This window comes from Lacerta agilis, chromosome 2 (genome assembly GCF_009819535.1).
Source record: "Lacerta agilis isolate rLacAgi1 chromosome 2, rLacAgi1.pri, whole genome shotgun sequence".
NCBI lineage: Eukaryota > Metazoa > Chordata > Lepidosauria > Squamata > Lacertidae > Lacerta > Lacerta agilis.
The window spans coordinates 27,746,648-27,773,613 of NC_046313.1; the positions used below are offsets into that span (position 1 = coordinate 27,746,648).

General features: G+C 47.2%; 2 protein-coding genes and 1 pseudogene across 6 annotated transcripts; 2 read left to right on the forward strand and 1 right to left on the reverse strand.

Annotated features, from left to right (window-relative positions):
- Positions 1-340: 340 nt before the first annotated feature.
- Positions 341-13,026, reverse strand: C1QTNF1 (C1q and TNF related 1). 2 transcript variants are annotated; one of them, XM_033139036.1, is made up of 4 exons: positions 13,006-13,026; positions 6,727-6,871; positions 3,410-3,546; positions 341-1,460 (listed from the first exon to the last, which is right to left on the reverse strand). In XM_033139036.1, the coding sequence occupies exons 2-4, from the start codon at positions 6,858-6,860 to the stop codon at positions 910-912; spliced, it is 822 nt and encodes a 273-aa protein (XP_032994927.1). In that variant the 5' UTR covers positions 6,861-6,871; positions 13,006-13,026; the 3' UTR covers positions 341-909. The 2 variants fall into 2 exon arrangements, with proteins under 2 accessions (XP_032994927.1, XP_032994926.1); XM_033139035.1 differs by lacking the exon at positions 13,006-13,026 and adding an exon at positions 11,584-11,846.
- Positions 7,538-9,749, forward strand: LOC117038970 (annotated as a pseudogene).
- Positions 13,027-17,452: 4,426 nt separating the features above from the next.
- Positions 17,453-24,323, forward strand: CANT1 (calcium activated nucleotidase 1). 4 transcript variants are annotated; one of them, XM_033139037.1, is made up of 5 exons: positions 17,453-17,598; positions 17,968-18,052; positions 20,463-21,120; positions 22,282-22,485; positions 23,809-24,323. In XM_033139037.1, exons 1-5 carry the CDS (start codon positions 17,468-17,470, stop codon positions 24,177-24,179), a joined length of 1,449 nt encoding a protein of 482 aa, XP_032994928.1. In that variant the 5' UTR covers positions 17,453-17,467; the 3' UTR covers positions 24,180-24,323. The 4 variants fall into 4 exon arrangements, with proteins under 4 accessions (XP_032994928.1, XP_032994930.1, XP_032994929.1 ...); XM_033139039.1 differs by lacking the exon at positions 17,968-18,052 and having other exon boundaries at positions 17,504-17,598; XM_033139038.1 differs by lacking the exons at positions 17,453-17,598; positions 17,968-18,052 and adding an exon at positions 18,878-19,168.
- The last annotated feature ends 2,643 nt before the right edge of the window (positions 24,324-26,966 follow it).

Here is a 26,966-nt window from a genome sequence, read left to right on the forward strand (position 1 = left end):
GTAGGTTGCAATGAACTAAACGGACCAGTTGTCTGACTTCATATAAGAGAGATTCCTATCTTCCTAAGAATGACTGAACCAGACAACAAAAGTGGGTTTTGTTTCAAGTCTGGAAGGATAAATACATGCTGTCTATTGCACAATGGCCCTGGTTATTTCATATAAGCACCAATTCAATGTGGATACCTCCTTGGGCATCTGGAAGGCTCATATCATCTTATATGTTTAACATTCCTGTCCTGATAGTCACTGTATCTACAATGGGAACTGCTGGTGTTCTACTGGTATCATTCGTATTATCTGCATATTACTGCTTTTTGTTTTCCCTTCTTCCTTTTTAAAATTTTAATTCCTCCTGATAATGAACACAGTACACAAAGGACCAAGCCTTGAGGTCAGCGTGAACAGAAATTGTGCAATCATGATTTAAATATTTCATGGAGGGGCAAGGGAGGATTCTAGCAGGACATGTGAATTCAAGGGCTGAGAATGGCAAAGCAAGAATAAAGTAAGAAAATCAGTCTAAGGACACTTGTATAGAAAAGTGTCATTATTATCTAGGAGGGTGTGAGTCCCAGTCTTAGAGCAGAGGGAATGATTGTACATGGGTAGTCAGTCCCATAAGAACAGAAGTTAGATTAGTGTGACGATCTGATTGGGAATATTGACGCCATCTTAAGGCTTAAGATTTGGAGGCATAGGGAAGAGAGAAGGACCAGAGGTGTGAAGCAGGGGGGAAACCTTGTCCAAGGGAAGTGGCATCATCGTTTGATGAGGATAAAGGTCATATCAGAGGCCAAGGCTGGGTTATGGCAGATAAGTAGGGTTAGAAATCAGCAAGTAGGGGAAAACTACAAGGTTAGAGCCAAGTGACCTTATTGGCTGTATTTTGTCCATATGCCAGCAGATTCAAGGCTCAGAGTTGGGTTTGATTAAGTACCCGCTGAAAATAACGTATGTATCGTATTCATCGCTGAAGACGGCATTGTCGCGCTCACCCTTGAAGAGCCTCACCCAGATTTCATCCTGGTCCTGCAGCTCCAGCATGAGGCTTTGGCTCTGCATGATGCTTCGGTCGCTGGCCTGGGCGTACAAGATGGCCGCCTCAGCCCCATTGTGCATGATGTGCAGGTAGGTTTCCTTCTGGTTCCAGGTGTGCACATTGAGACTGAAGAAGTAGATACCGGGCACATAGCAGTAGAACTTCCCCATGAACATGTTGAAGTGTCCATAGAGGTTCACGTACTCAGTGTCAAAGACAAGAGTCTGGTAGTAGTCGTTGCTGTGCAGGGGTTTTCTTCGGCCCACTGAAAAGGCAGCATAGTTGGTCTTGGACCGCTCCCCCGGGGCCCCTATGTTCCCCTTCTGCCCCTTGAGGCCCGCCTGGCCCCTGCTTCCAGCAGAACCAGCCTTGCCCAGCTTCCCTTGGGGGCCACGTTCACCACGGTCCCCTTTCTCACCTGAGTAGTGAAGAGATCATAGATGAGCATCTTTTCAACTTGGACAACCTTGGCCTCCACATTCAATCCAATGGGCAGGCCAAGGAGCAACTTATGTTTTTTTAAAATAATGTACAAATAAATAGAATAATCATTCCACCCACGCTTGGGAGAGAAATCTAGAAGGGCAATGGTCCAGTCAAAACAGAACAATCATTTGTTGGCTGCGTACACATCATCATCGCACATTTAAAGCACGTTACACTCCCTCCACCAAAGAAGCCAGGGAGCTGTAGTTCTCCTCACAGAGCTACAATTCCCAATACCCTTAACAAACTAGTTTCCATTATTTTTTTTGGGGGGGGAGCATAGAATCATAGAAATGTAAAGTTGGAAAGGACCACAAGGGTCATCTAGTCTAAATGCTCTAGATGCATTGTGTTTATGCCGTGAAATATCATGTCCACCCTTGTGGTGAGGAGAATTTTACCACAAATGATGCCCTCACTTCCCCAGTTTTCAAAGTTGGTCCAAATGTGTGGTAAAATTCTCCTTGCTGCCAGGGTAGGCACTAGATTGATGTCTGCCCATCTCGAAAACTTATCGCTTGGCAAATGTTCTTCTATTTTAAATGGAATTAATTTTACCAGAGGCATATCTGCAGACAAAATCGGAGGTTTCTCCTTTGCAAAACATATGAGACAAGAATGTAATTGGAATGAAGTGAAATATTGAAATGTCTTAATTAATTCTATTGATTTGATTATGAGTCAATAAAATTATTATTATTTAATTAAGTTAATTAAGGAATTGGAACCTTAGCTGTGGGTAAGAACATAAATCTACCTCCTCTAGGTCCTAAATGTTGTCAAATATGCATGTTACATACACACACACACACACACACACACAGCTGCAGCCTGAGTATTGGGAGGGTAGAGGTTCAGCAATACAGAGGCTGTCTCTCATGATACAATTTCTCCATCTTTCACATTCTTCCAGGGAAATCAGGCCATGTCCTAACGCAACCTCTGGAGTCCTGGGCTTGACTCAAGACTAATTTGGTGGTGTCACTTGGCCTCTGTAAGAAAAGAGCTTGGATAAAATTATGATAACAGCTCCTCCAGGCCAGGAAATTTATTTAGCTTATACAGTTTCTTCCCAACCGGCCCCTCTGGAATCTAAAGAACCCAGCATTTCATCCAAAGGCAACTGCCCCACCCCTTATGACCAAAGCCTGAGGAAAAATCAAACTCGAAGCAGCTTTTGGAACTCCACTCCACGGCAGCTCTAAACTGCCTGCTCCATGCATACGGTTTTGCTTAGGCCAGAGGGCATTTCTGAGAACAGGCCAGATAAGGGGTCAATGGAGAATGCTGTGATCCTGACCCTACGTGGAACAGATGGCTGCCAGGGCACAGCCTGGAGATCCACCATGTGCCTTGAAGTTCTGGGTTGCATCAGGCAACATGGCAGCTGCAGCTTCCTCTGCCCGTTCCTCTCCCGGCTCTCTCCCATATTTGTGGTAATAGGAATGGGACCCAGGGAAGGAACTGGCAGGAGACACTGTGGCTATGTTCGGACACACCAAGGCCCAAATTGAGGAAGAGGAGCATCTGTCCAGCCCCAATGTCCTTGGGCTTGTGGTGTGTGCCCATCCTACACTGAGCTGGAAGGTCTGGAGGAAACGTCTAAGCGCATTTGGCCAGATGCACTTGGAAAGCTCCCCTTGATTGGAAGCTCTGGGGCTTCAAAGCACATTCAGCCAAGTATGCTCAGAGGCCTCTTCAGACCTTCCTGTCAGAAGCAGAGCAGGCATGCCTGACACACAGGATCCGTCCCCAGTTTGTGCCTCATGATTTTTGAACGCCCGAAAAGGACCATTGACTATCTCCTAATGTGTGGGATGCTACTGAGCAAAGGCTTGGCATCTGAATACAGCATCTTGGGGTAGAGTTGGTGTCCCTTACCTTTCAGGATGGTAACGTTGATCTGAGGCATGGGCTGGTACATAGGGTATGCTGAAGTGCGCTCGGGAGGATCGCAGCATCGCACACACTCTGACCCTCTGGGCCGCTTGCTGTATTTCTCATGGTAATTCTCGGGCCTGAGAGGCAGAAACAGCACAGGCAGACTAAGTCACAGGGCCAGGGAAAAGGGGGAAAGGGAACATGGTAACTCCCTTGGGAGAGAGATGGGCCACTGAGATGGGACATGTTTATTGCAACAGCTAAATAAACTAGTTTCTCCCCAGTTGCTCCACTCTCCCAGGCACCTTGTTCAGGACTAGGTTTTTCACTCAGGTTGACGGGGACATATGTCCCAAATTTGCAATAGGGGCTGAAAGCCACCATGCATCCCTTTTCCCACTGTCTGCCGCTACCTCACTCTCAACTCCAGCCCTAGCCTGGATGGCCTCTCCGTTTGCCCCTGGAAGGAATCGGCTTGTAGTGCTGACACACTTTACCAACGCTAACCATTTCCAGGATAATCTGGGCAAGGATGCCATATGGTTGTCTAACAGCAATGGCCAACTAGGCTGGGTTTGCCCCTGTAACAGAGTTAGCAATGGTGCCTGATTGAGGAGTCCAGATCTGGGAATGCAGAAAGGGAAAGAGGCAGGCAACAGCATACTCTCAAAACATTTCAAGGAGAAAACTGGGATGCTTGAAACATGCTTCTTCTCATGCCACGTTGTATCCGGCACTGACTTCAGAAGCAGGGTGTGTTAGTAAATTGACCATAAATTTTTTTGCATTAAAAAAAACAACCACCACCACCACTCTGTGAAAGTAGCTGCAACCCAAATACATTCAGCAAATGTTGGCTATCTGGATAGGCAGTTATATGGAGATGGAAGGGGCGTTCTGGTTTAGCCAAACACACACACATCCACACAGCGCCTTTAGAGATCAAGAGACTCCGGGGGAAAGGAAGGAAATCTGAATAAATTTACTCCATGCATGTGACACGTTTTTTAAAAGCATTACCCAAATCTCCTCAAAAGGCAAATACAGGCCTTAAAGCTGGGTTCCACCACCCTCATTTCAGAACAGATCCATCTCCTTGTGGCTGAGTTTCTCCCAGTTCACACCCCAGCTGCATCAAATGTGGATGAGCAGAAGCCTGCGGTAGAGGTGTGGTGGAAACTTGGAAACAGAATAGGCTGGCCAGGCTGAGGAAAGAGAGCTCAAGAACAGCTTAACCCTTTAAGATAAATAAAGTGGTTAAGAAATCATGGGAAATTTGTGGCAGGTGCTCTGACACTTGAACTCAACCTGTACACATCAGCACTGGGGTGATGCCAGTCAATTCAGTTATGCATGTGCCAAAAATGCCGTCCAACTGCACACATTAAATCAGTACAGTACCTTACTTTCTCACGATGTGCGGCATAGTTCCTGGCTTGTGCCAAATTTTTATCGTTACGGGAATTTTGCTTCTTTCAGGAACAGCATCTAGATCTAGCCAAGAGACTGGACAAAAGCCCCACTTTTGCTGCAGGGAACTAGCTGCTGCTGACACAGTTTCCTAGCCTCAGTGACTACCACTGCACCAATGAGGGAAGAGGGGTTTAGGTTGGGAGAGCTCTTTCACGGTGCTTTCCCCCTTGTCTTCTAAAAAGGGGCCCCATAATTCCTAAGGAGGATTCTGTCTGAAATCCTAAACTGAGAGAGATGATTTGTAGTCTCAGCAGGGGAGTGGGAGGGATGGAAACAGGGTGTGAGTATGCAAATATTGCTCACAGGCTTTTAAGCCAGGATTTATTTATTTGGTTAAAAAAAAAAACACCATGTATTTAACAAACAAACGGGGGGGGGGACACCACAAATTTTAAAACAACAGTACATTATACTTTCAGAATAAAGCCAGTGTTTCAGAGCTGGTGAGGTTCATAGACGTGTAGACTCGTCAAATTGTGGAGTTGGAAGGCACCTCGAGGATCATCTAGTCCAACCCCCTGCAACAGAGGAATCTCAACACACGGTCTCCCACCCAGTTTGGAACCATGGACCACTGGCTCACCCAGCCTCTATGCATCTTAAACCGTCTATCCAGTGGCAGGTAAGAATGCCCATGACTGTTCACAGGAGATCTCAGAAGGATGGGTGGGATTTCCAGTCACTGGAGGAGGGAGCAAAAACTCACTGTGTGGAGCGCTCCACATCCCTATTAAAAAGGGGGGGTTGCTCACAACACTTCTATACTTTCCCAGCCATGACCTGGCCAGATTAAGGTTGGTTGAATGCTTGGAACGGTGCTAATTTGTAGGAGACCTAGAAAACATGGCCCTTTATAGTACAAAGAATCATGGTGGAATGTTCAGTGGTTAAAATAATCTAAATTTTATGCTACAACACAGCAATTAAGGCCCCTTTTGCAGTCATTTACACCTCCTCCACAGCCCTTATCACCCAGCAGCCTCTGGCTTCATTCAAAGTGGGGCAGAGTGATAGACTTAATTGTGTATTAACTGCGTACTGGAGATGCACATTAATGGAGTTAATTGGGCATTGAAGTACACCATGAAGTTATTTCTTTAACACTCAGCAGTTCTAAACGGAAAGCATAACTATTTTCAGCAGCTGTCCAGCTAGACTGTATCTGTCTCATCAGGACCCCTGTGAGAGAGCCTCAGCAGGGATCATCTTCCATAGGTCTCAAGGGCGAAGCTGTTGCTTTCCCTGAAACCTGTTGCTTGCTAGTTTCACTGTCATGACCCTTCTTAAGGGTTGCAAACTTTTAGGGCCCATGGGCACATTTGTCAACTAGAGAAACTGTCATGGGCACCATACACCATACACACATTCCTTCTGAAAATCGGCTGCCCAGATAAATTTGTGAACATCCTTCGGCTCCTCCACGATAATATGACAGCAAGAATCGCCAATAACAGTGGCTCTCAAAGTGAGCCATTCACAGTGGGATCAGGTGTTAAACAGGGATGTGTTATCGCCCCAACCCTATTTATTATTTTCATTGTCATGATCCTACACATTGTTGGAAACCTATGTCCCCATTGTGGAAGGACTTGTGGATCCAGATTTGGCCTCCACAGTCACTTACAGACTCACTGTTAAAACCGTGTCCATGGAAGTGTCCATGGAAGTGATCGCCAAAGAAGAAGAAGAAGAAGACACACATTGCAACCTATTTTGTTGGCTGCAACCGAATACAAATTTCAAGCCTAATTTCAGTGGAAGGAAGAAGGACTCCCTGTGGGCGTTAGAGAAGTCCTCTGGGCACACGTGCACACATAGGACCATGTTGGCAAGCCCCGACCTACCTGGAAGTGTGATGCTGGGGTGGCGGAGGCTGTGTTGGTGCTCCAGGCCTCTGCTCCACATCCTTCTCATTGCAATACGCCTGGATTATCAGGCAGATGAGCAAAAGGGTACTTGGTGTCAGTGTTATCTTCATTGCTTTTGGCCCTGTGGGAGAAGAGAGAGTGAGGCAAGTGAAAATGTGGGTGTGGCGGGCAGAGATCGCAGCAGCAGGGCACTTGGGTCATTTTGAACCCTGGACTTGTTGGGTGTGCATGCTTTGTGTGGCAATACATGTTCTTTCCCTTGCTTCATAAGGTCTTATGGGAAGACCCAGTTTAGATGGCAATGTGTATTACATCGCTTACTTCAAAATGTGGTAAATCAGCTCTGCTGCACTGTTGTACATCCATCCATCCATAATTTTATTGTATGCTGCCTTTCCACAGTTCAAACAATGCTCAAGGCGACTTACAACATGAGAAAAAGCATAACAGCAACATAACAAAAGTGGTCATAAACAGTACATAAGACATCAAAAATACACAACCAAACGGGAAATTTTCCACATAAATCACAATATCCAAAATAAAGGAACAAAAAACAACAACAACCCAACAGCAGCAACCATCCCAACAAAAAATGCAAACAACACCCAGCAGCCTCAGCTTTTGTAGCTGGAGTCAGTCCGGGTCCCACCCTCCCAGGCCAGGTGGAAAAAGCCTGCAAGGCAGGGAGCAGGTATTCCAGAAGTCATAGTAGTATAAGCATGCAAAGGGATTCGTGCATAAATGGACTAACCACACCCTCTAGATAATGGCATGCATGGTTGACATGTGGCACTACCACAGCCAGCACACGACTGCCGTCAGTCTGAAAGGAATTCTATGCATCTATTTATGCACACGCATTGGTCTCCGTGTATAAGGGCATAAATTATGATTGGCCAGGGTTGATGTCCCCATGGAAAGAACACTATGCATGTACACCCCAAAGGACTTAGGGTTTGGCCATTGTGTGCTTTTTAGCATATAGAGCTGAGTTAGCCCATTTGTGTTCAAAAGCCCCATCATGTGCTTGTGCGCACGAAGAGGACTTTGCTTAGTTGCATGTATTTCCCATTGATTTGTCATTTGTGTCAATGGGATCTAAGTTCAACTAAATTGTCTCTAAACAAAAAGGAGAAATATCATGGAATTGTAGATACAAGTTAACTGCTTCCTTCAGACGCTCCCTGACTGCCTACACCCATTTCACACATAATGATCTTCCTGTGCAGGAAATTATTTGCATAATGGCACAAGATCTATTTCATCACCTAAGTGGAGCCCATTGATTGGCAGTAAATTCTGCTTGGTGTGGTCATGTCAGTACCATAGCTACCGGGATGGGGAGCTAGCTGGGTTTCTTGCCCCGGGTGAAGCCTCCAGAGGGGAGCCATTTTGGTTCCCAGCCGGTGGGTGGGTGTGGGTGTACACAAATGTGCATGGGGGGGGGGGCTGCCAAACTGGGTCTTTAACAAGCATGCACATTTTCACCAAAGTACATAGGTTTATACATTTTGTTCTAACAAGCTGTTCATCGTTTTGGCAGCCTTTGGGCCCAAAAGTTGTATTTTAAAAACAAGAAGAAGAACAATAATCAATGGCCAATTTTTCCTTCCTGGGACAAGTCTGTGATCCCATGGCAGAGTGCAATTGAGTATACAAACACATGCACATGTGCATAGTTTGGAAGCCTGCCCCACCCTAGTCCTGTAATAAGGCAAGGCAGTGCAGTGCAGTGCCAAGCAAAACTGGGCAAGTCTCCTAAGATCTGCAGTCAAAGATCCTCTGGGAATATTATCCAAGGATGGTAGCTACATAGCCAGGCCCAAATTCAGAACCAGAAGATTCTCACGGAAGCAGCTGTGTGTCTTTTGCAGGGCAGAACAAGAGCGCACATGGACCAAAGGAAACAGTTACACAACCCATGTGCAGGTAGGGGGTCATGCAGGCCACATTTATACACCCAAAGCTCACATGTATTCCAGCTGAACTGCAACCTTAATGGAAATGGATGTGCAGGCATTCCCACACTGTGTAAGGAAAGGAACACACATGTAGTTAACTTTATGCTGCATTCAAGAGTGTATCTGCATTAGAGATAAATGCTGATTTGAGACACTTGTCTTCCTTCAGGGATTTCTGGGAATTGCAGTTTTCTTTTTTTTCCAGGCTTTAATAAAAAAAATCTGAATTGATCACGTACAAGGTTTCAAATACAAGCAATTGCAATAGCTAATTTGAAAATCCATATGCAAAAATCATGGGAAAGGATTAGTTAAACAGTATATCCAGAAACAAACACAAAATAATAAAAGTAAGTGGTTTTCTGAGATGCTGAAAACCTAGTCCCTGCACAGAACTATCATTCTCAGATTATTTGCAGAGAGAAGCAATGCTAGTTTAAGTTTTAGGCTTCAAAACTGACTCTTGTGGAGCTTCTCCCATAACTGATTCTTGTCCATCGCCACTCAGAATCCAACAGCCAATAAGTCAATCAAAAGGGGAAAGACTAAGGCCACAAAGAAGCGCCCTCAGCATGCCTCTTGCAATGTGTTTGCTATGTTTGATCAGTCACAGATTCAAGAATTCAAAGAGGCATTCAACATGATTGATCAAGACAGAGATGGTTTCATTGACAAAGAAGACCGCATGAGATGCTCATTTCTCTTGGGAAGAATCCAGCTGATGAATACCTAGATGCTATGATGAATGAGGCTCCAGGACCAATAAACTTCACAATGTTTTGAGAGAAATTAAATGACACTGATCCAGAAGATGCAATTAGGAATGCCTTTGCTTGCTTTGATGAAGAAGCAACAGGTTTCATTCAAGAAGACGACCTGAGAGAATTGCTGACGACAACGGGAGACAGGTTTACAGATGAAGAAGTAGATGAACTCTTCAGAGAGGCACCAATTGACAAAAAGAACAATTTCAACTACACTGAGTTCACATGCATCCTTAAACATGGAGTATCATCATGAGTATGAATGATCATGAATCTATTATATAGTTTAGAAAATGGCTTGTCCATTTGTTTGTTCTCTATGCATTTGGATGCCTTTTGAGATACCGTTGCCAAACTTGGCATGGGGGTTCCCAAGGTGGAGCAGCAGTCTTCATCAATGTTTTGATGCTGGACACCATTCTTAATGAAGATGGCAGTCCAAAACATCACTTTGGCATGACTTTGCCCATTTTTTCAGGACAGGTTTGGCCGCCTCTCGAGATATTGTCACCAAACTTGGCATGGCGGTTTCTATAGGTATGCTGTAGTTTCTTGAGAAATACTTCTGTTTGATGCATTTTCCCTCAAGCCAGCTGCCATCCAATTAGAAAAAGGGAAGCTGTGGTGACATTTCAGGCAGCCACTGCACATGCGCAGACAGCAGCTTAAGCGAATTGGGGTTTGAGATTATGAAACAATTCCAGGCAACGGGCATCAGGTGAAGACATCTCTGCCACACACACACACACACCCGTCTATACAGCAATGTAAGAATGTGACTTGAAACAACCTTGCTGCGTTTCAAGCCCCTAATCTCTGCACAGCCTCAGTGAAGTCTGAACACAACCATTTGGGCAGTCTGTGGATGATTAGACTTCAGCTGGTATGGGATATTTCTAACATGTCCAGATTTAATATTTAGTGAGGTTTCAATCCCATTTGAATTGTTGTTTTTAAAAGCAACATGCTGTTGGGATGTGGAGAACAAGGAGCCTTAGGTAAGATAGGTCATCATCCTCACCTGTTTGTTATGTGTAAACCCTGAAGAGTTGGCAGACATTATGTAACAGAAGGATCCTTCCTGGAGGCTTAAAAACTGAATGTTTAGTCTAACTGTCTCTAGCCCCGCAAGGCGAAACCCACAACAAAGGGAGCTAGATAGTATGCCCACAAGGAGGTTGATATCTTTTCAAGGACAAGCGTTATAAGTCAGAGACAGCGGCAGGGCATACACATTGTTGGACAAACACAGGCTTGTAAGGAGGAAGACAGGAGCAGAGGCGCATACAGGGATGTGTGCTCCGGCAGTGCGTTTGTTTTTTCCGGTTCGCTTTGGCCACCCTCCATCTCTCAAGGGCCTGATACAGCAGCCGGTAACACTTGGGAATGCAAAGCCGTCACATCCTGGAAAAATCTCCGTCAGCATTAAAGAGACCACCAAACCCTCAAGAGTCCCATTCCTTTCAGGCAAACACAAAGAGGGTAGCAGGGTGTGCGTGGAGAGCAGAGGGTGACCCCAAAATCTCTGGGCTTCCCTCACAGGTCCCAAACCATAGCCCGCAAAGCGGCCTATGATCATCCGCAGCCAAGCGTTGCGATCCTGAGTTACTCAAAAGCTGCAAGTTTGCAAGCGTGCCAGGAGGCACAGCAGCCAGTGCACAAATCAGCCTTCCCGTTCCCTAGGCCAGGGAGAGGATGCATGCTGCTTGTCCCGAGGCGACACTTGCCCACGGAGGCAAAAGCTTGCCTGCAATGCCAATGGGCTCTGCCCGTTTAACATCTAGAGGTGTGCAGGTTGTTGCCTAGAGCAGTGCCAATCAGGGCTGGGTAGCCACAGGGTGAGGGGCCAAAAACCATGTCCCATCTACCGTAATGGGAGGGACCAACACGGGGCAGATCTGCCGCACATACTCACAGGCGCATACCCAAAAAGCAATGGAGGTATCAGCAGCCTGAGGCCTTCAGAAGGAAAAGGCCCTTGTGCAAGATCCCAGGAAGGCCAGCCACTCCCCCCAGCCAAGCCTGCACAGGTAGATCTGAGCTCTTTTGCACACACATTTCTAAGTACCTGGCCTTGGAGGGCTGCCCAGCTGATGGGCACCTACCTTTGGGGCAGGATGACTGGCTGCTGCCAGAGCCACTGCTTGCCTTTGCCTCTTGTCTTCTACAGCATCCCCCTCCAAGTAAACGCTTCCGCCACCCCTTGCTAGTGGGGCAGAAAGAAGGAGAGCCTGGCAGCCCTGTGTCTAGCCTTCAGATCTCAGGCTCCCGGCAGCAAGACGCTTTGTGGAAAACCAAGAGAGAGAGAGGGAAAGAGGGAAAGAAAGGGGCAGACGCTGTTCGCCGCCAGCCCTCCTCCCTCAGATGGGAGCACAGCTGCCGTTAACCATATGTGTGCCCAGCACCCACAGCTGGGACAGAGAAAGGCAGGTTTCCTCCGCCAGAAAGTGTCTCCAGATGTTGGGGTCCGGAGCCAAGGAAGGAAGGAGGGAGAGCAGGGGAAATTCGCAGCTGCTGCCCATGGCAATGGAGATCAGATTGGCAAGAGGAGGCAGTATACAAACCTGGCACTGATTCTCACCTCTGACTCCTTCAACGGCATCCCTTTCTGTTGTAACAAACATGAGCCACGCTTGTCTCATGCAGCAAAAACAAGATTTATTATGGCAGAAGCATCTGTGCAGTGTATGGTGTAGTAGTTTGAATGTCGGATTGGAGGTGGGAGACCAGGGTTCAAAGCCCCGCTAAGCCACGGCACTCACTGGGTGACCTGGGGACAGGCACCGTCTCTCAGCCTTAGCAACCTCACAGGGCTGCCGTGCAGTGAAAAGAAAACTGGGGAGGTGAGATATGAAGAAAACTGGGGAAGTAGGATATGAAGAAAACTGGGGAGGTGGGATATGAACAACGCAAAAAAATTCTGAAGGTATGGATTACAGTCCATTTCATCTCTCTCTCTCTCTCTCTCTCTCTCTCTCACACACACACACACACACACACACCCCTCCACCCATTGTATGTGTTCCTAAACAGGTCACAGGAAATGCAGAAAAGTACAGTAGGCAATACCTTGGGAGTCCCTTTTCTATTTCCTTTCTATTGTTGTGTGCTCCCTGCTTCCCCAAGTGGTGAGCAGTTCCACTGTGCTACTTGGGTTTGGCTTCCTTTGGAAGAGAGAGCACTGGAGACTCGTGGCATGCATTTCTGTAGGGTTAGGTTTATTTATAAGTTGAGGATAAGCAGAGGCCAGCAAAACATGCTCTTGCCAAGCAGCAGATCTGCTGCCCTCAATATCACATCCCCAGAAAGAGGAACTCTTCTCCTGCCACCCTGGGGTGCTTTGGGCTGTCAATTCACAGCTCCCTCTTTCTGTTTCAGAAAACCTTGCTTCTTCTGGGTGTCACAATACAGATATCAAGCAGTTAATATGTGGAGGATATCCAGAGAATGGTGAGCAAGTGCAGTCTAGTGGTTAAGTTAAAAACTCTCTACAATATGATTTAGGAAGGCCGAACCTTAGCTCTTACCTGCCACCTTGTCAGTCTCTTGCCTCTTCTCTCGAGATACCTGAAAAAGAAAACCAGATGAAGTGTGTTTTGCTCCTTGCTTATGTTTTTACCCTGTATCAGTGGTCCTTTTTCCACAGGAGTCAGTGTTATCTACTGTACAGAAACAATTCATTTATGAATCTGCCACTGTTCAGTGACTAGGATGCACAAAAAAGAAGTACTTTAATGGCATTTTCTCTTTAAGGATGTGACAAAGCGTTACCTGCCCAAAGATGAAGATGAAGAAGAGGAGGTTCCGGACAAAAAGAAGACAGTGGTTCATATGGTTTGGACAGTATGTTTTAAATATAGCATTTTACCTTTATACAATGTGTGTATATGCTGGCATTGCCTGTCATTTAAGTGCTTAATAAGCACATATGCTTAATGTCTCTTATTCTACCACCACGTCACCCCCTGGTCTACCTGATCCTTTGCACAGGGGGTATCAGGGATTGAGCCAGACACCTTCTAGATGCTCTACTATTGAACATGTACTATGATTCACCCCACCCCACCCCGCAGCCTCTACTTCTATGCTACACTAAGATTTGTAGAGGAGAAAATTTGAGCAAATTCCCTATTATTTGGGCAAGCACATTCTTAAGACCCTAGCTGCTTTTGCTCACTGTGGTAGCCAGCCCAGCGATGCACAGCTCTCCCCAAATAGGAATCTTCCAATGCTGTTGCTACCCACCCATACAAAAAGCACACCTCCTTGCCTAACAAACGTCCAGTCCTCTCACATATGTAGGTCATGGCTGTTAGGAAAAGCCAGGCGTAATGAGCGGCTGAGAAAAAGCAGAACTGTGTATGAATCACTGAGCAGAACCAATCTATATACCAGCATGAAACTGTTCCACTAGTAATTCCCTGAAGGAAATCATCGCATAAGGGGGCGGCTGCTTTTCCCACAGTAAAATCTGCAAAGCTAAGGAGCATACAAAATCAGTGATCTCCAAGTACAGCCAGGCTGCCACAGATCTAGAGGCACAACCCCAAGTCTGAATTGAGGAATGTATAACTTGTGTGGTTTATGAACTAAGAGAACCACTTGTCATCCCATTATGTGTGTTTCTTGCACCCTGATACCATTTTATACTGTGTGATAACAGTTTTCTGTCTGGATGAGTTATTTTTCTACCGCTTATTATGCTGAGGAACCCAGTGGAAACGGATTAGCAGGAGATTCAGAGCAGATAAAATATACTACTTAATCTTCACACACAACCTGAATCATTTATGGAATTTGCACCCACAAGATGTAGAGTGGTCGGCTACTAGCTTAGATGTCTTTAAAAGGGGATTAGAACTAGGGGGGGGGGGGGGATCGTAAGATCAGAGGCAGCGTGCACTGTAAAACCAGCTGCTGCTTGTGGGTTTCCCATAGCAAGACATTCCTGATTCAGCAGGACTTCATTTATTTAGTGCATTTATATCCTACCTTCACACACACACACACCCCAGAGCTCAAGGTGGGTCTCCTGCTCACTTAATCCCCACAACAACCCTGTGAGGTAGGTTAGGCTGAGAGACAGTAACTGGCCCAAGGTCACCATTAAGCTTCATGGCCAAGTAGGGATTTAAACCTTGGTATCCCAAGTCCTGGTTCTAGCCACTACACCACAATGGCGCTTATGTTAGCCACTACACCACAATGGCGCTTATGTTCTTATTATAAGTTTGAAGCGATTCAGGTAAACTAAGGGAATAGGGATTGACTGCTAGTACAGGCAGTGACTGTTTGACGCACATCTGATATGTGTGTGACTGCGCACATACGCATTGCACCTAACCCAGAAGTGACCTGAAAGCGTCACAAAAATGGGCAGAAGGGGGGCGGAACAGAATGTTTGCAGGCTTTTTCAGTAGTGTTTCAAATATGCGTGTTTTCACTTAAACATACTGCCTTGGAATGTAACCCATGCATAAATTGGGAGTTGCCTATACTAAATGCTGCTTGGTTCCCTCCATTGCAAACTGGAGTAGGGTGCCTTTGGGGAGTTGTTTTTGTCACAAGTGGAACTCTTTCTCTACTCCCCCAACTAACTTACCACACTATAAGGCATATATATGTGCAACTGAGATTGTTTTATATCAAATATATAATTTTAATGAGAGCTAGCAAACAGCCAGAGTTTCTATGAAAGATTTTACACTGGTGAAAGTTCATTCATAAACTAAAAAGGGCCCTTATTTGTTTTCATTCTAATCTCTCTCTCTTTTAATCTTACGCAGGAAAACTTCGGTTATCTGATTGTACTTCAATGTTTTCCTCTATCTCTTCAAACACCCACTACTAACCCCCCTTATTTCTTTTGCTGATTCCTTTTTCTCCTCTTGCCTTGAATATCCTGGCCACCCAACTGAAGAAAAGCCCCTTTCTAGTAGCTACACTCTCAGTGTGTGAGGTCATGGGTGGCTCTGTTGATGGGTAGATTTGTTATCTCTAGTCACTTAGAACATGGGATCTTTGTCCTTTTATTCTGAGCCACTGCAGATTTCACAATCACTGAGACCTACTGCTCTAAGGATAGGCATGTGTTCCAATTCAAGAATTTACTAGAAACATTCAGAATAAAGAAGGACGGGGGAATCCTTTTGCCACAGAAGTTATTAAGTGGCATCCAGGTATTGTCCAAGGGCAACACTTTCTAGGAAAAGGTTGCAGCATCAGCATAATTGCACATATTGTGGTTGGTTGCAGCTCACTCTTAGCCAGGGCAGCTTAGGAAAGAGACTGAACATATAACTGTTGATATGTCATAACGCCACTATACAAATTTATGGTGTGAACATGCTCAGAAGACTGTGTACAGTTCTGGTTGCCTCATCCCCAAAAAAGATATTTTAGGTTGGAGAAGTGGTTCAGAAAAGGGGAACCCAAATGATTGTGGAGCTAGAGCAACTCCCCTGTGAAGAAAAGTTACAACAGTTGGGCCTTTTATTGCAGAGTAAAGATAAGCAAGGGAAAACAATAGGTGTAGCCTATTAATTACGCATGATGTGGAGTAAGTGTGTGTGTGTGTGTGTGTGTGTGTATTCCTCAAGGAATGATTATTGTATTCCAACAAGATCCTCATCACTGTTGTATATGAAGAGCACAAAACTCTTTTTAAAAAGAAAATACTGTTTTAATTTATTTTCATGGTACAGAAGAAAAAAATTGAGAAAAACAATTGTTGCAACAGTAAACAGCAAGTAACTTGTCCTGATAAAATTACAGACTTTTATCGTGCCATGTGTTAAAAGTTTTTCATTTGATTACTCTTAAGAGATCACGCCACATTTTCCCATGAGGAGTACAAGACTCTTAATCTCAGGGTCGTGGGTTCAAGTCCCACATTGGGCAAAAAGATTCCAATCTTACGGGGGTTGGACTGGATGAGCCCTTGTGGTCCCTTCGAACTCTTAAGATTCTATCTATACTTGCACCCTCTTACAAGCACTTTTCCACTCAACGTGGTTCAAATGATGGCAGGTTATGAATGTAACAGAATGCCTGAATGTGGTGCCTTTAATATGTGTGGAAGAGGGAATATCAGCAAGCACAGCTTTTCTCATCACTACTACAGTACGACGTGGCATACTGCGCCTGTTGCAATTCCCCCTTTCCCATAATTATGGAAAGAGTAGGAGTCTCACCAGATCACATCTGCTCACCTTGATTCTACTTGTGCATGTGAATGGAAAGGCTGAACCACATGGTGATGGTTGGTGGTGCAAGTTAAGTTATACAAGCCCAACTGTGAATGCTAGGACCTTTGAATTGTGCCTAGGATTACTAATGGACGAGGGTGGAGGGAGAGAAAAATATTGGCTTGCTCCCGTCCCTTTCTAAACAACACTGCAGAAGTCAGAGCACAGAGGGAAGCTTCATCAGCTGCTACTGTGTGCAGATCAAGCTGGTGTTAAAATATGGTAGCTGAGGTGGGTTCAAAACTAGGAATCTTATCAGTGGCCAACAGGATTAAGGGTGGCCATCTTCCTTGGCCAGCACAAAAGAAAACTCAGGACGAATAGCGGGTGCCCAAAAGGACACAGCCAACCCTTAGCGCTTAGTGTCAGGGAAAGTTTATGGGAAATATGTGTTTTTGTGTGTGTTGTTTCCATGCCCCATCATTCCGAGCATATTTGTGTGGCCATTTCACCATGGCTGAGGACGCTGAACCCAATAAACTATCTATACGAGCTGATTTGCGGCGTTGCCGTTGCCAGAGGTCACTTTTCCCGCTCAGGGGAAAAAAAAAACACAACTCCCAGCCGCAAACCGGCGCCTCCTCGGCTCGAAACATTGCTCTCCCTTGCAGCCTTGGGCAGCCTGAACCAACCCCGGCCTCGAAAATTCCGCGCAGTGGTTGCTGGGAGATGTAGTCTCTCCCGCGTCAGCTTTGGGCCCGTACCAGAAGGCGCCTTTCCCCCTCCCACTCGATCGCAAGGGATGTCGGAACCAATAGTAGTTTCACGAGCGCGATGTACGCTGGGACCTGTAGTTGGGGAAGGAGGGAGGGAGTGCTGCGAGAAGGCCTTCCCTCCCTCCGGTCGTTCCCGGCGCGGGGAGGAGCCTGATCGGTGAGTGGTTGGGCGGAGGCGGGGGGGGGTAATATCTTTTGCCGGAGACCTGGGTCCTGCGGGGGGGGGGGATGTTGAGGGGGGGTCGAGTAAGAAGCGGGGTGCTGGCATTTATCGGCGCGTCCCTCTTTTTGCTTGCTGCCCCATTGGCCCCAGTGGCCCACCTCCCGCTTAGCTTGGTCTAGGCGGGGCATTGCCAGGCGACGGGAGCGACCGCGGTTGCATCCTGGGCGCCTTGTGGGTTGCCACGGGCGGGTTGCGGCGAATCCCTCCAGGGTGCCAGATCCCTAGGGATCCAACTGACGCTGCGTTGCCGGCAGACCCCTTTGCTTCATGGGCGACAGCGACCTCTTTCTCTTTCCTCTGCAGGCCCAGAGGCGATGCAGGGATGCAGCTCAAGGGACCTCCTAGTTCGCCCTTAGATTGCGCCCCCTCCCTCAGGCGGGAGAAGAAGGTGGGGTGGGGGCGGGGGCTAAGTTGCACACACTGCGATCTCTTTTAAATCTACGTTAGTGCATCTGAATGTGCCACACACTCGCCCCTCCTCAAAGTGGCTAGAATACGCCCCCCCCCCTTATTCTACCCCGTCCTTGCAGATTCTCGGTGTGCAAACGGTCCATTGGCAGGATAGCTTTCCTGGACCTTTGCGGTGTTGTGAAATTCTCCTGGGTATTGTGTAAAAACTGTGAAACGATGGAGCAGTTGCTACCCTTGTAGAAAGACTTTGCGGAAGGGTTGTGGCTTCTTCTGTGCAACATCTTGCCCCAGGGATCCAGTCCCCAAGGACTTTTATTTCTGCTCCTGTCAAACTCCATTTGTACCATTTCACCTGCCCAGTTCTCCCTGGTTGGGTTTACTGTGGTGGGTGCTGTTTAGGAAGCCTTTTGGTCCAGCACCTCAACCGCTCCAACAGAGCACATCGGTGTAGAAATGTTTTCTGCTGTTTGCAAGCAGATGGGCCCGTTAACTAAGGCTGGCAGACATGGGTGCAGAGAGTGAGACTGTGGAACTAACTCTTGGTGTAAATTTTGGCATCATTTCCCTATCACTGGGTCGTACTAGCCATGCTGGGCTATGAATGTGAGGTCATCCATGTTTGTGCCAGACGTTTTGCAACAAATAGCTCTGCCCCTCTCATTTTTTTTAGCTATGAAGCTGTTGTACCTAGTGCATGTTTTACTACCCTTGTACGCAGACCCTTTCATATAGGGAGTAGTGCTGGGAAGCAATCACTATAACGCTTAGGGGAAAACGAGCTTGTAGAATCCGAGACATGCTATATGAGCAGAACAGGAAGGAAAGTCTGTTAGGTCTTTACGCAGAACTGGTTGGGCAAGTCAGCAATCTATGACCTGGTGACATTTCCTGGTAACATTTCCTGGATCCTATTTGGGGAGGAGCTGAGCTCTGCCACCTGTCGCAAGCTATAGGTGCGGCTGGTCCCCAGAACTGCCAGCAAGATATGAATTGGGAACAGCAGGAAAGGTCTGGAAACCACAAGGGCCCTGGCATAATTGCTACTCAAAATGATGTAAAGATCCAAACTTCTGGGGTGGGAGAATCGTCGTCGGTAGGTGAAAGAGCCAACAGTTAGAAGCCTGATGATTGAAGGGCTTGATCGCAGCCTTGGAGTCTCCTCGTCAAAAGGGAGAGGGGAGTTGGAGTATGGGCAGGGCTGGTTTGTCCCATGACTCAGTGGCTTGTCTTCCTAGATTTGGAAGGGGCAGTGACCTCCACAGCACCCTCCCTTCCTTCTCCTGTCTGTCCCTAACTCCCTGCCTGCTTCACTGTGCTTTCTTGTTTGAATTGCAAACTTTACATAGTTTAATTGGGTAATTAGCAAAGCTTTAGTTGACCTATTGGTGCTGGCCAATTTTAATTTCTGAGGACAATTTCTGCGACTTAGGAATGCACTTGTTCGTTTACTTTCAAGGCTTTTTTGTTTCTGGTGCCTCATCTTCTACCACCTTCTAACAAGGAGCCGGAGTTTTTTGTGTATTAAGAGCTAGCATGGCTTGAGTGTCAGACTTTGACTGGGGAGATCTGGGTTCAAATCCCTTTTCAGCTGCAGAGCTTATTGGGTGACCTTGGGCCAGTCACTCTGTCTCAGCCCAACTTACCTCTCATGGTTGTTTTGACAATGAAAGGGCAAGGGGTACACACAGTCTATCTTGAGCTCCTTGAAGGAAAGGCAAGATAAAACTGAGAATGAGTGCCTGTGCTTGCTTTATTCCCTCCTCATTTTGTGTCCCATATCCTATTACGATGTGTCTCTTAGATGGTGCTTCTGAGGGTGGGGGCTGTCTTCTCACTGATATTCATAAGCTGCTCTGCGATCCGATTTTTGGCAGAAAAACAGGACAAAAATCCCCATAATAATAGAATGCAAGCTATTTTACACTTCCTCCAGTAACTCAAAAAGGCACCTTTATTGGAGTTTGGATAATGCGAGTAAATAAGCAATTAATCGTTTTAAAGTGTTATGTTTAATAGACTGGAAAAAGCGTTAATCAGTTGACAGTCCAACTTTTAGCATGCCTATGTCTCTGGTGTAATTCTGCTCCATAGGAATCCTCATAGTGCACAGTTTGGAAGTGCCACTGCCGGTGCTGCTTCCATGCCTGTTCCGCTGCAGAATTCCTGGCCCAGTTGTCTGGCTTTCCCCCCTGATGTTGCTGCTGCACCTTCTGCCCTTTCTTGATTCCTTTTGCTTTTCCTTCTTGCATGGATAGGAATCGGTATGCTTGGTGCTGGTGCCACACTACCTCTCCCTCCTCCACCACCCCCACAAGGTAGGGGTTTGCATGTCCACCCCTGCTGCATCCCCTTTTGCACCCCCTGCTGACCCTCTTCTTCCCTTCCAGGTTCCCGGGAACCTCAGGCTCATGCCCGTCCCATCCCGCCCACGCCTGCAATGGGACGATTCTCTGAATCCCTTGCGGATTAGCGTGGGCGGACTCCCAGTGCTGGCGTCCATGACCAAAGCGGCTGACCCCCGCTTCCGCCTGCGTTGGAAGGCCATTGTGGCAACCTCCCTGGCCCTGATCCTTGTCCTGCTGCTGCTCTGCTTCCAGCGTTCGCCTTCGGCAAGCAGGCCGGTGCCTCTGACCGCTCACAACTGGCGTCTCGGGGCACTGCCCAGTGGGCGGTATAATGATACCTACCCATTGTCACCACCCCAGCGGATCCCAGAGGGCGTGCGCTACCGCATTGGACTCATTGCCGACCTTGACACGAACTCCAAGGGCCCCAGCGAGCATACCTGGTTCAGCTACTTGAAGAAAGGTTACCTGACCCTGTCGGCCAGTGGGGACCATGTCTCTGTCGAGTGGGACACCCAGGACCATACGCTGGAGTCTCACCTGGCTGAGAAGGGACGTGGCATGGAGCTCTCTGAATTGGTAGTCTTCAATGGCAAGCTGTATGCTGTGGATGATCGCACTGGCGTGGTCTACCAGATCGATGGCACCAAGGTGGTACCTTGGGTGATCTTGTCTGACGGGGATGGCACAGTTGGCAAGGGTGAGCTCAGGTTTTGTGTTGGATCCCCCAGTGTCACTGTCATCCCCTAGTTTCTCGATGTCTGAAATATAATTGAGGACACAATAGAAGTCGGAATTCCCAGAATTCCCATGCCTTCGGTCACAAATATGGCCGGCTCACAGTTAGAACATAAGAAGAGGCTGCTGGATGAGGCCAGTGGACTATAAAGTCCAGCATTCTCTTCTCCCAGTGGCCAACAGTTCCTCACAATGTCCTGCTTTCCAGGCTCGGCTGCATGCATTCTTTTTATTACCATTGGGCTGTGGGACCCATTATTAATTAAGAGGCAAAAGTAGTTGTTCATTTATTAGCTCATTTGGTTAGATCATGGTGCTGATAATGCCAAGGTTGAAAGTTTGATCCCTGTATGGGACAGATGCATGTTCCCGGATTGCAGGGGGTTGGGCTAGATCAGGGGTCAGCAACCTGTAGCCCATGGGCCACAAGTGGCCCCCGGGGGTCATTTAAATGGCCCATGAGCCACCCCCGAACGGAGCAGCCCGCTCGGTGAGTCCCCACGTGTTTGCGCTAAGCCAGTAGAGTGGGGACTTGCTTCCGCGGCGCCGGAAATCGCATCTGCGCATGTGCAGAAGTGATCCGGCCCACAGAGCGATCTCCGCGGGAGTGAACCGGCCCAGGCGACGTAAACCTTGCTGACCCCTGGGCTAGATGATCCTCAGGGTCCCTTCCAACTCTTCAACCATATTTTGAATGGAGCTCTGAGAAGTGAATTTGCCTCCCTACAGTAGACACACACCTCTCTACTCACCAGTGTGGTGTAGTGGTTAAGAGTGGTAGACTCGTAATCTGGGGAACCGGGTTCGCGTCTCCGCTCCTCCACATGCAGCTGCTGGGTGACCTTGGACTAGTCACACTTCTTTGAAGTCTCTCAGCCCCACTCACCTCACAGAGTGTTTGTTATGGGGGAGGAAGGGAAAGGAGAATGTTAGCCGCTTTGAGACTCCTTCGGGTAGTGAAAAGCGGGATATCAAATCCAAACTCTTCTCTTCTTCTTCTTACAAGGGAGCTGTGGGAGCTTAAGTCCAGGTAGCTGGGATGTGTATGTTTGACTGGAACCATCAGCTCCCCGGGCAATTAACACCACGTCTTACGCCTTGAACTCTTTTCTGTTTTCCGCAGGGTTTAAGGCTGAGTGGCTAGCGGTGAAGGACGAGCATCTGTACGTAGGAGGCCTGGGCAAGGAGTGGACGACCACCACTGGGGAGGTGCTGAACGAGAACCCCGAGTGGGTGAAAGTCATTGGCTACAAAGGTGATGTGGCTCACGAGAACTGGGTTGCGAATTACAACGCACTGAGGACTGCGGCGGGGATCAAGCCCCCAGGTGAGCAGTGGGCAGGTTCTTGGATTGGAAGAACTGGTTCAAAAGAAACATGCTGGCACCGGCATCATTCTGCTTCTGGATTTTCTGAGCACTCTAGGTTTGGGTTTGCTTTTTGTATAGATGGGATTGGTGAATGGCAGAGGGGAAGTCAGAGGGGGTATGGAATTTGGGGAGGCAGGATATGGGTCCTTCATTTTCACGTTCATGAACACTGTGATCAAGCACCTATAGCAGGTTGCTGCCTGATGTGGCTATTCGCTCATCTCCTGTGAATAGATCCAGGAGAATATCTCTTTATATGGAGACAGATTGTTGGTCTAGCTGGCCCTACTCACTGTCAAGGTTGGTAGCAACTCTCCAGAGTCTGGGGCAGAGGTCTTTCCCAGGTCTCCCTTGCCAGGGGTGGCTTAACTGGAGACGACAGAAATTGCACCTGTGAACTTATGCATGCAGAGCATGTGCTCTGTACCACTGGTTCATATGCCCACTTCAAACCCAGTTCTTCTTTCCCTCCATCTTCCAGTGTGTTTGGGGTACTCACATCACTGATTATAGGTGTAAGGTTCACGTGAAGATGCTTCACGAGTAACGGAGCAGGAGCCCAAACAGTCTTTTGCAGTTTTATTGTGCAAACTATTTACAGTGCAGAGCTACGAAAAGCATGCCTGTCTCAGTCGCTGGCAGAATCCAGGAGTGGCCCCTTCCGGCTTCTCCCCCAGCGTAATAACTTTGGCACCCCAAGTCTCCTCCTACCCTCCTTGCGCTTCACCCCTCTGCGCAACTGGGGTGCCGGAAATGGCATGCCTCCCTCCTGACCAGCCGGGCGAGGTGAGTGCAGGGTCTCAGCAACATCCCCAAGCCCTCTCCCCGCCAGGCTCTCTGCTTGTGGCTCCTGGCTAGAAGAGGCGCTGGGGCTCTCAGTGGCATCCCTAAGACCTCTCCCCGCCTGTTGGTTCTGCTGAATTAGCATCGGGGCTCTCTGTATGCTAACGGACCCTCCGTTCCCCTCAGCGGGCCAGGTGGCAGTTCCCTGACAATAGGGATGCGCTCATGCAATATTGCTACCACAAGCATTATGGGCTAGCTTGTAGTGAAAAGTTGTTTTTATTGTGTGTTTTGTGTTTTTAGCTTGCATTTTTATGTTGTGAACCGCCCTGAAATCTACAGATGAAGGGCAGTATACAAATGTAAATAATAATAATAATAATAATAATAATAATAATAATAATGTCCATTCTCTTCCCTTTTGCTTGCTGTGGTTTCATTGTATTTGCCCCTGGCCTCATCCCTGCTTGACATTCACTTTTGCTCTGCCCCTCCCAGGTTACCTGATCCACGAGTCTGCCTCTTGGAGCGAGACACTCCAGCGCTGGTTCTTTTTGCCGCGCCGCGCCAGCCACGGGCGCTACAACGAACAGAAGGACGAGCACTGCGGCACCAACCTGCTGCTTAGTTCCACACCGGACTTTGCCGACATCACTGTGAGCCACGTTGGCGACGTCATCCCCACCCACGGCTTCTCCTCCTTCAAGTTTGTCCCCGACACAGATGACCAGATCATTGTGGCACTGAAATCTGAGGAAGACGCTGGGCAGGTGGCAACGTACATCACTGCCTTCATGCTGGATGGGCGTTTGCTTCTGCCTGAAACTCGTATTGGTTCCGTCAAATATGAGGGCATTGAGTTCATCTAATGGATTGAATGGGTGCTTTTGAGACAAGGCAGATGAGCTGGGTATGGGGATGGGGCAGGAGGATGTGCCACGGGATTTCCCCTCTAACTCTGGCTCAGCAGCAAAGCATGGTGGGACTCTGAAGTGCTCTTTCATGGCATAGCTTCCACCTCTATAAAAGCAACTTTGTTTATTGCAAGCGTGGGCCTGTTTCTGTGCGGACCCCTAGTGGTGCAGGGTGGGCAGCGCATAGCTGTCAACTTTCCCCTTTTTTTAAGGGAAATTCACTTATTCCGAATAGGGTTCCTCGCAAGAAAAGGGAAAAGTTGACAGCTATGGGGCAGCGCCGTTGCAGTTTTCTGTTTCTTGGCTTCATTGCACCCTGCAAGAAACCCCCTTGGTTTCAGTCCAACTCCTTCCTGCTTTACTCAGCTAGCCTGGTGATCTGATCTGGCAGGACGTACATGAGGAATTGGCTTGATCCTATCCCTTTACTTTATTTTATTTTCTACAATTCACATGTGCCTTTGTTAGGAAATGGAAATCTTGGCACTTGGCTATTCAGCAGGATTATTATTCAGTCACTTGAAGGGTCTTCCTTGGCCCACCCCACAGTAGCCTTGGATCTTGGCTAGATGGGTACTTCATTATGATGAGACATAGCTGATGAGACCTGGACCTCTGGTCTGGAGTATGTCAGATAACAGTAGAGGGGGTGAGAGAGCTGTTTGAAGCAAAAGGGTGATCTGCAGTCAGCCCCCTGTGGCTGCAGCAAAGGGATCGCTTCCGTTAGCTGGTCTGTGTAGTTCCTAATCGTGAGATACCCCAGACTCCATATAGGTGTGAACCAAAAAGGGTAGATTATAAGCCATACTCAGACTGCCGACCCATCTAGCCCCAGGTGTTTTCTTTTCAGCAGTTTGTTGTATCCAAGTCATTCCCAGAGTAGCCCCACTGGAATAAATGGACTTAGATTTGTCCACTGCACACAGTAATCCTGCACTGCTGAGACCATTATTAGAAAGTTCTCATTTGAATCTTCCTTTTCCCCCTTTTTTGGTTTAAGGTGGGTGGGGTTCAAGGTCAGGAAGCCAGCATCCTATCGGAGTATTACAACCTGAATAAAGTGCCCTAGTTTATTCTTGCTGCATTCGGCATTCCTTGTTCTCCACGTGTGATAAGACAGAGCATGTGGTCCTGAGCATTAACATCAGCCCTAGTAATGTATTATGTATCTCAATAAATTATCAAGAGCTTTTCTAGTCCAAGAGCTTGTGATGGTTTTGCCTACCTGAAAGCACCTTATGGATTGTAGTAATGTTCTGATGATTTTCCTGTAGACCCACAACGCAACTAGGCAGCAAACTACACATATTAGGTGCCTATTTTCTAACATAGGTTTGTACGTGTATGCAAGAAATGCCGAGTCTTATGAATGAACTTGAGAGGCTTCAGGTACCCCAAATAAACCCCAAGTGACCTTTGGTGTATGTCATAATGTGTATAGTTGGAGACTTTGCCGATTTGTGTGTGTGGCTTTATCCTTTGTAGAGCTAAATCAAGGTCCCATCAGCGCATGGATTACCACTAGCACAGCAAGACTCCTCCCTCCTGTGCCTCCTCAGTCAGTTCTAGGGGTTCCCCCAGCCCTTCAGAACAGATTTGGGGAGGATGGAAGGTGCAAGTGGGGAAGGAGGTGGGGAAAGACCTGTTGCACTGACAGGATGAGTGAATAAAATATCACCCATAATATAGCAAGGCTACCTTATGCCACCAGATCAGCCATGGAGGTCTTTCCCAATCCTACTTAGAAGTGCCAGGGATTGATTCTGGAATGTTTTGTGCATAGTTAAATGATGGAACTCACTCCCATAGGAGGCAGTGACGGCCACCAACAGAGAAGAGGATTGGAGAAATTCATGGAGGAGCGGGCTGTCGAAGGCTACTAGCCATAATGGCTAGGCTCTGCCACCACACATGGAGGCAGCAATGCTTCTGAATACCAGATGCTGGAAACCGCAGGAGGGAAGAGTGCTCTTTTGTTTGAATCCTTCTTGTGGGTTTCCTACAGGCATCTGGTTGGGGAACAGGATGCTGGACTAGATGGGCCATTGGCCTGATCCAGCAGGCTTTTCTTGTGTGCAAATCATGCTCTACTACAAAGATACAGCCTCACTTTCCCTGTGTAAAAATGTATTCGGGCACATGGACTATAACATCCTAGTGGGGCTTTTCCAAATTGGATATTTCCAAAACAACCCCACCACAATACTTTTGGTTTATATCATAAACTAGTATGACAAAGGATGAGTTTATGAAAGGCTAATCACTAGATGGCAGCACTTGCCTGTAGCAAAACCAAGTCTTAAGGAGATCATTCAATTTTCTGTGAAAGGACCAGTCTTTGGTGGGGGATAGAAGTGGCTTGATAGTGTTATGTGCCACATCAGATCAGTGTGTTAGCATTTACTTTTAAGGATATATAACATTCAGAAGACAATGTAAAAGTGCAAGGCATGCTAAATAAAAATAAGTGAGTTTGGCACACAAAATCAAGATTTGATAGCATTTTTATATACAGAACATTGTCAGAAAACTTAAATAGAACATGTATAGCTGTTTGTTTGTTTTTTGTTTGTTTTTTTGCAATTGAGCAGTGTCAGTTACATTTGCAGAACAATCTGTGGACCTCTGTTGCTGAAGCATCAGGCTGAGACCTTGTTTTGACTGAGGAACTGAGAACCCATGGACCCAAGATCACAATATTGTACTGTACTTCATTAATCCAGAATAACCACTCCTAATGTG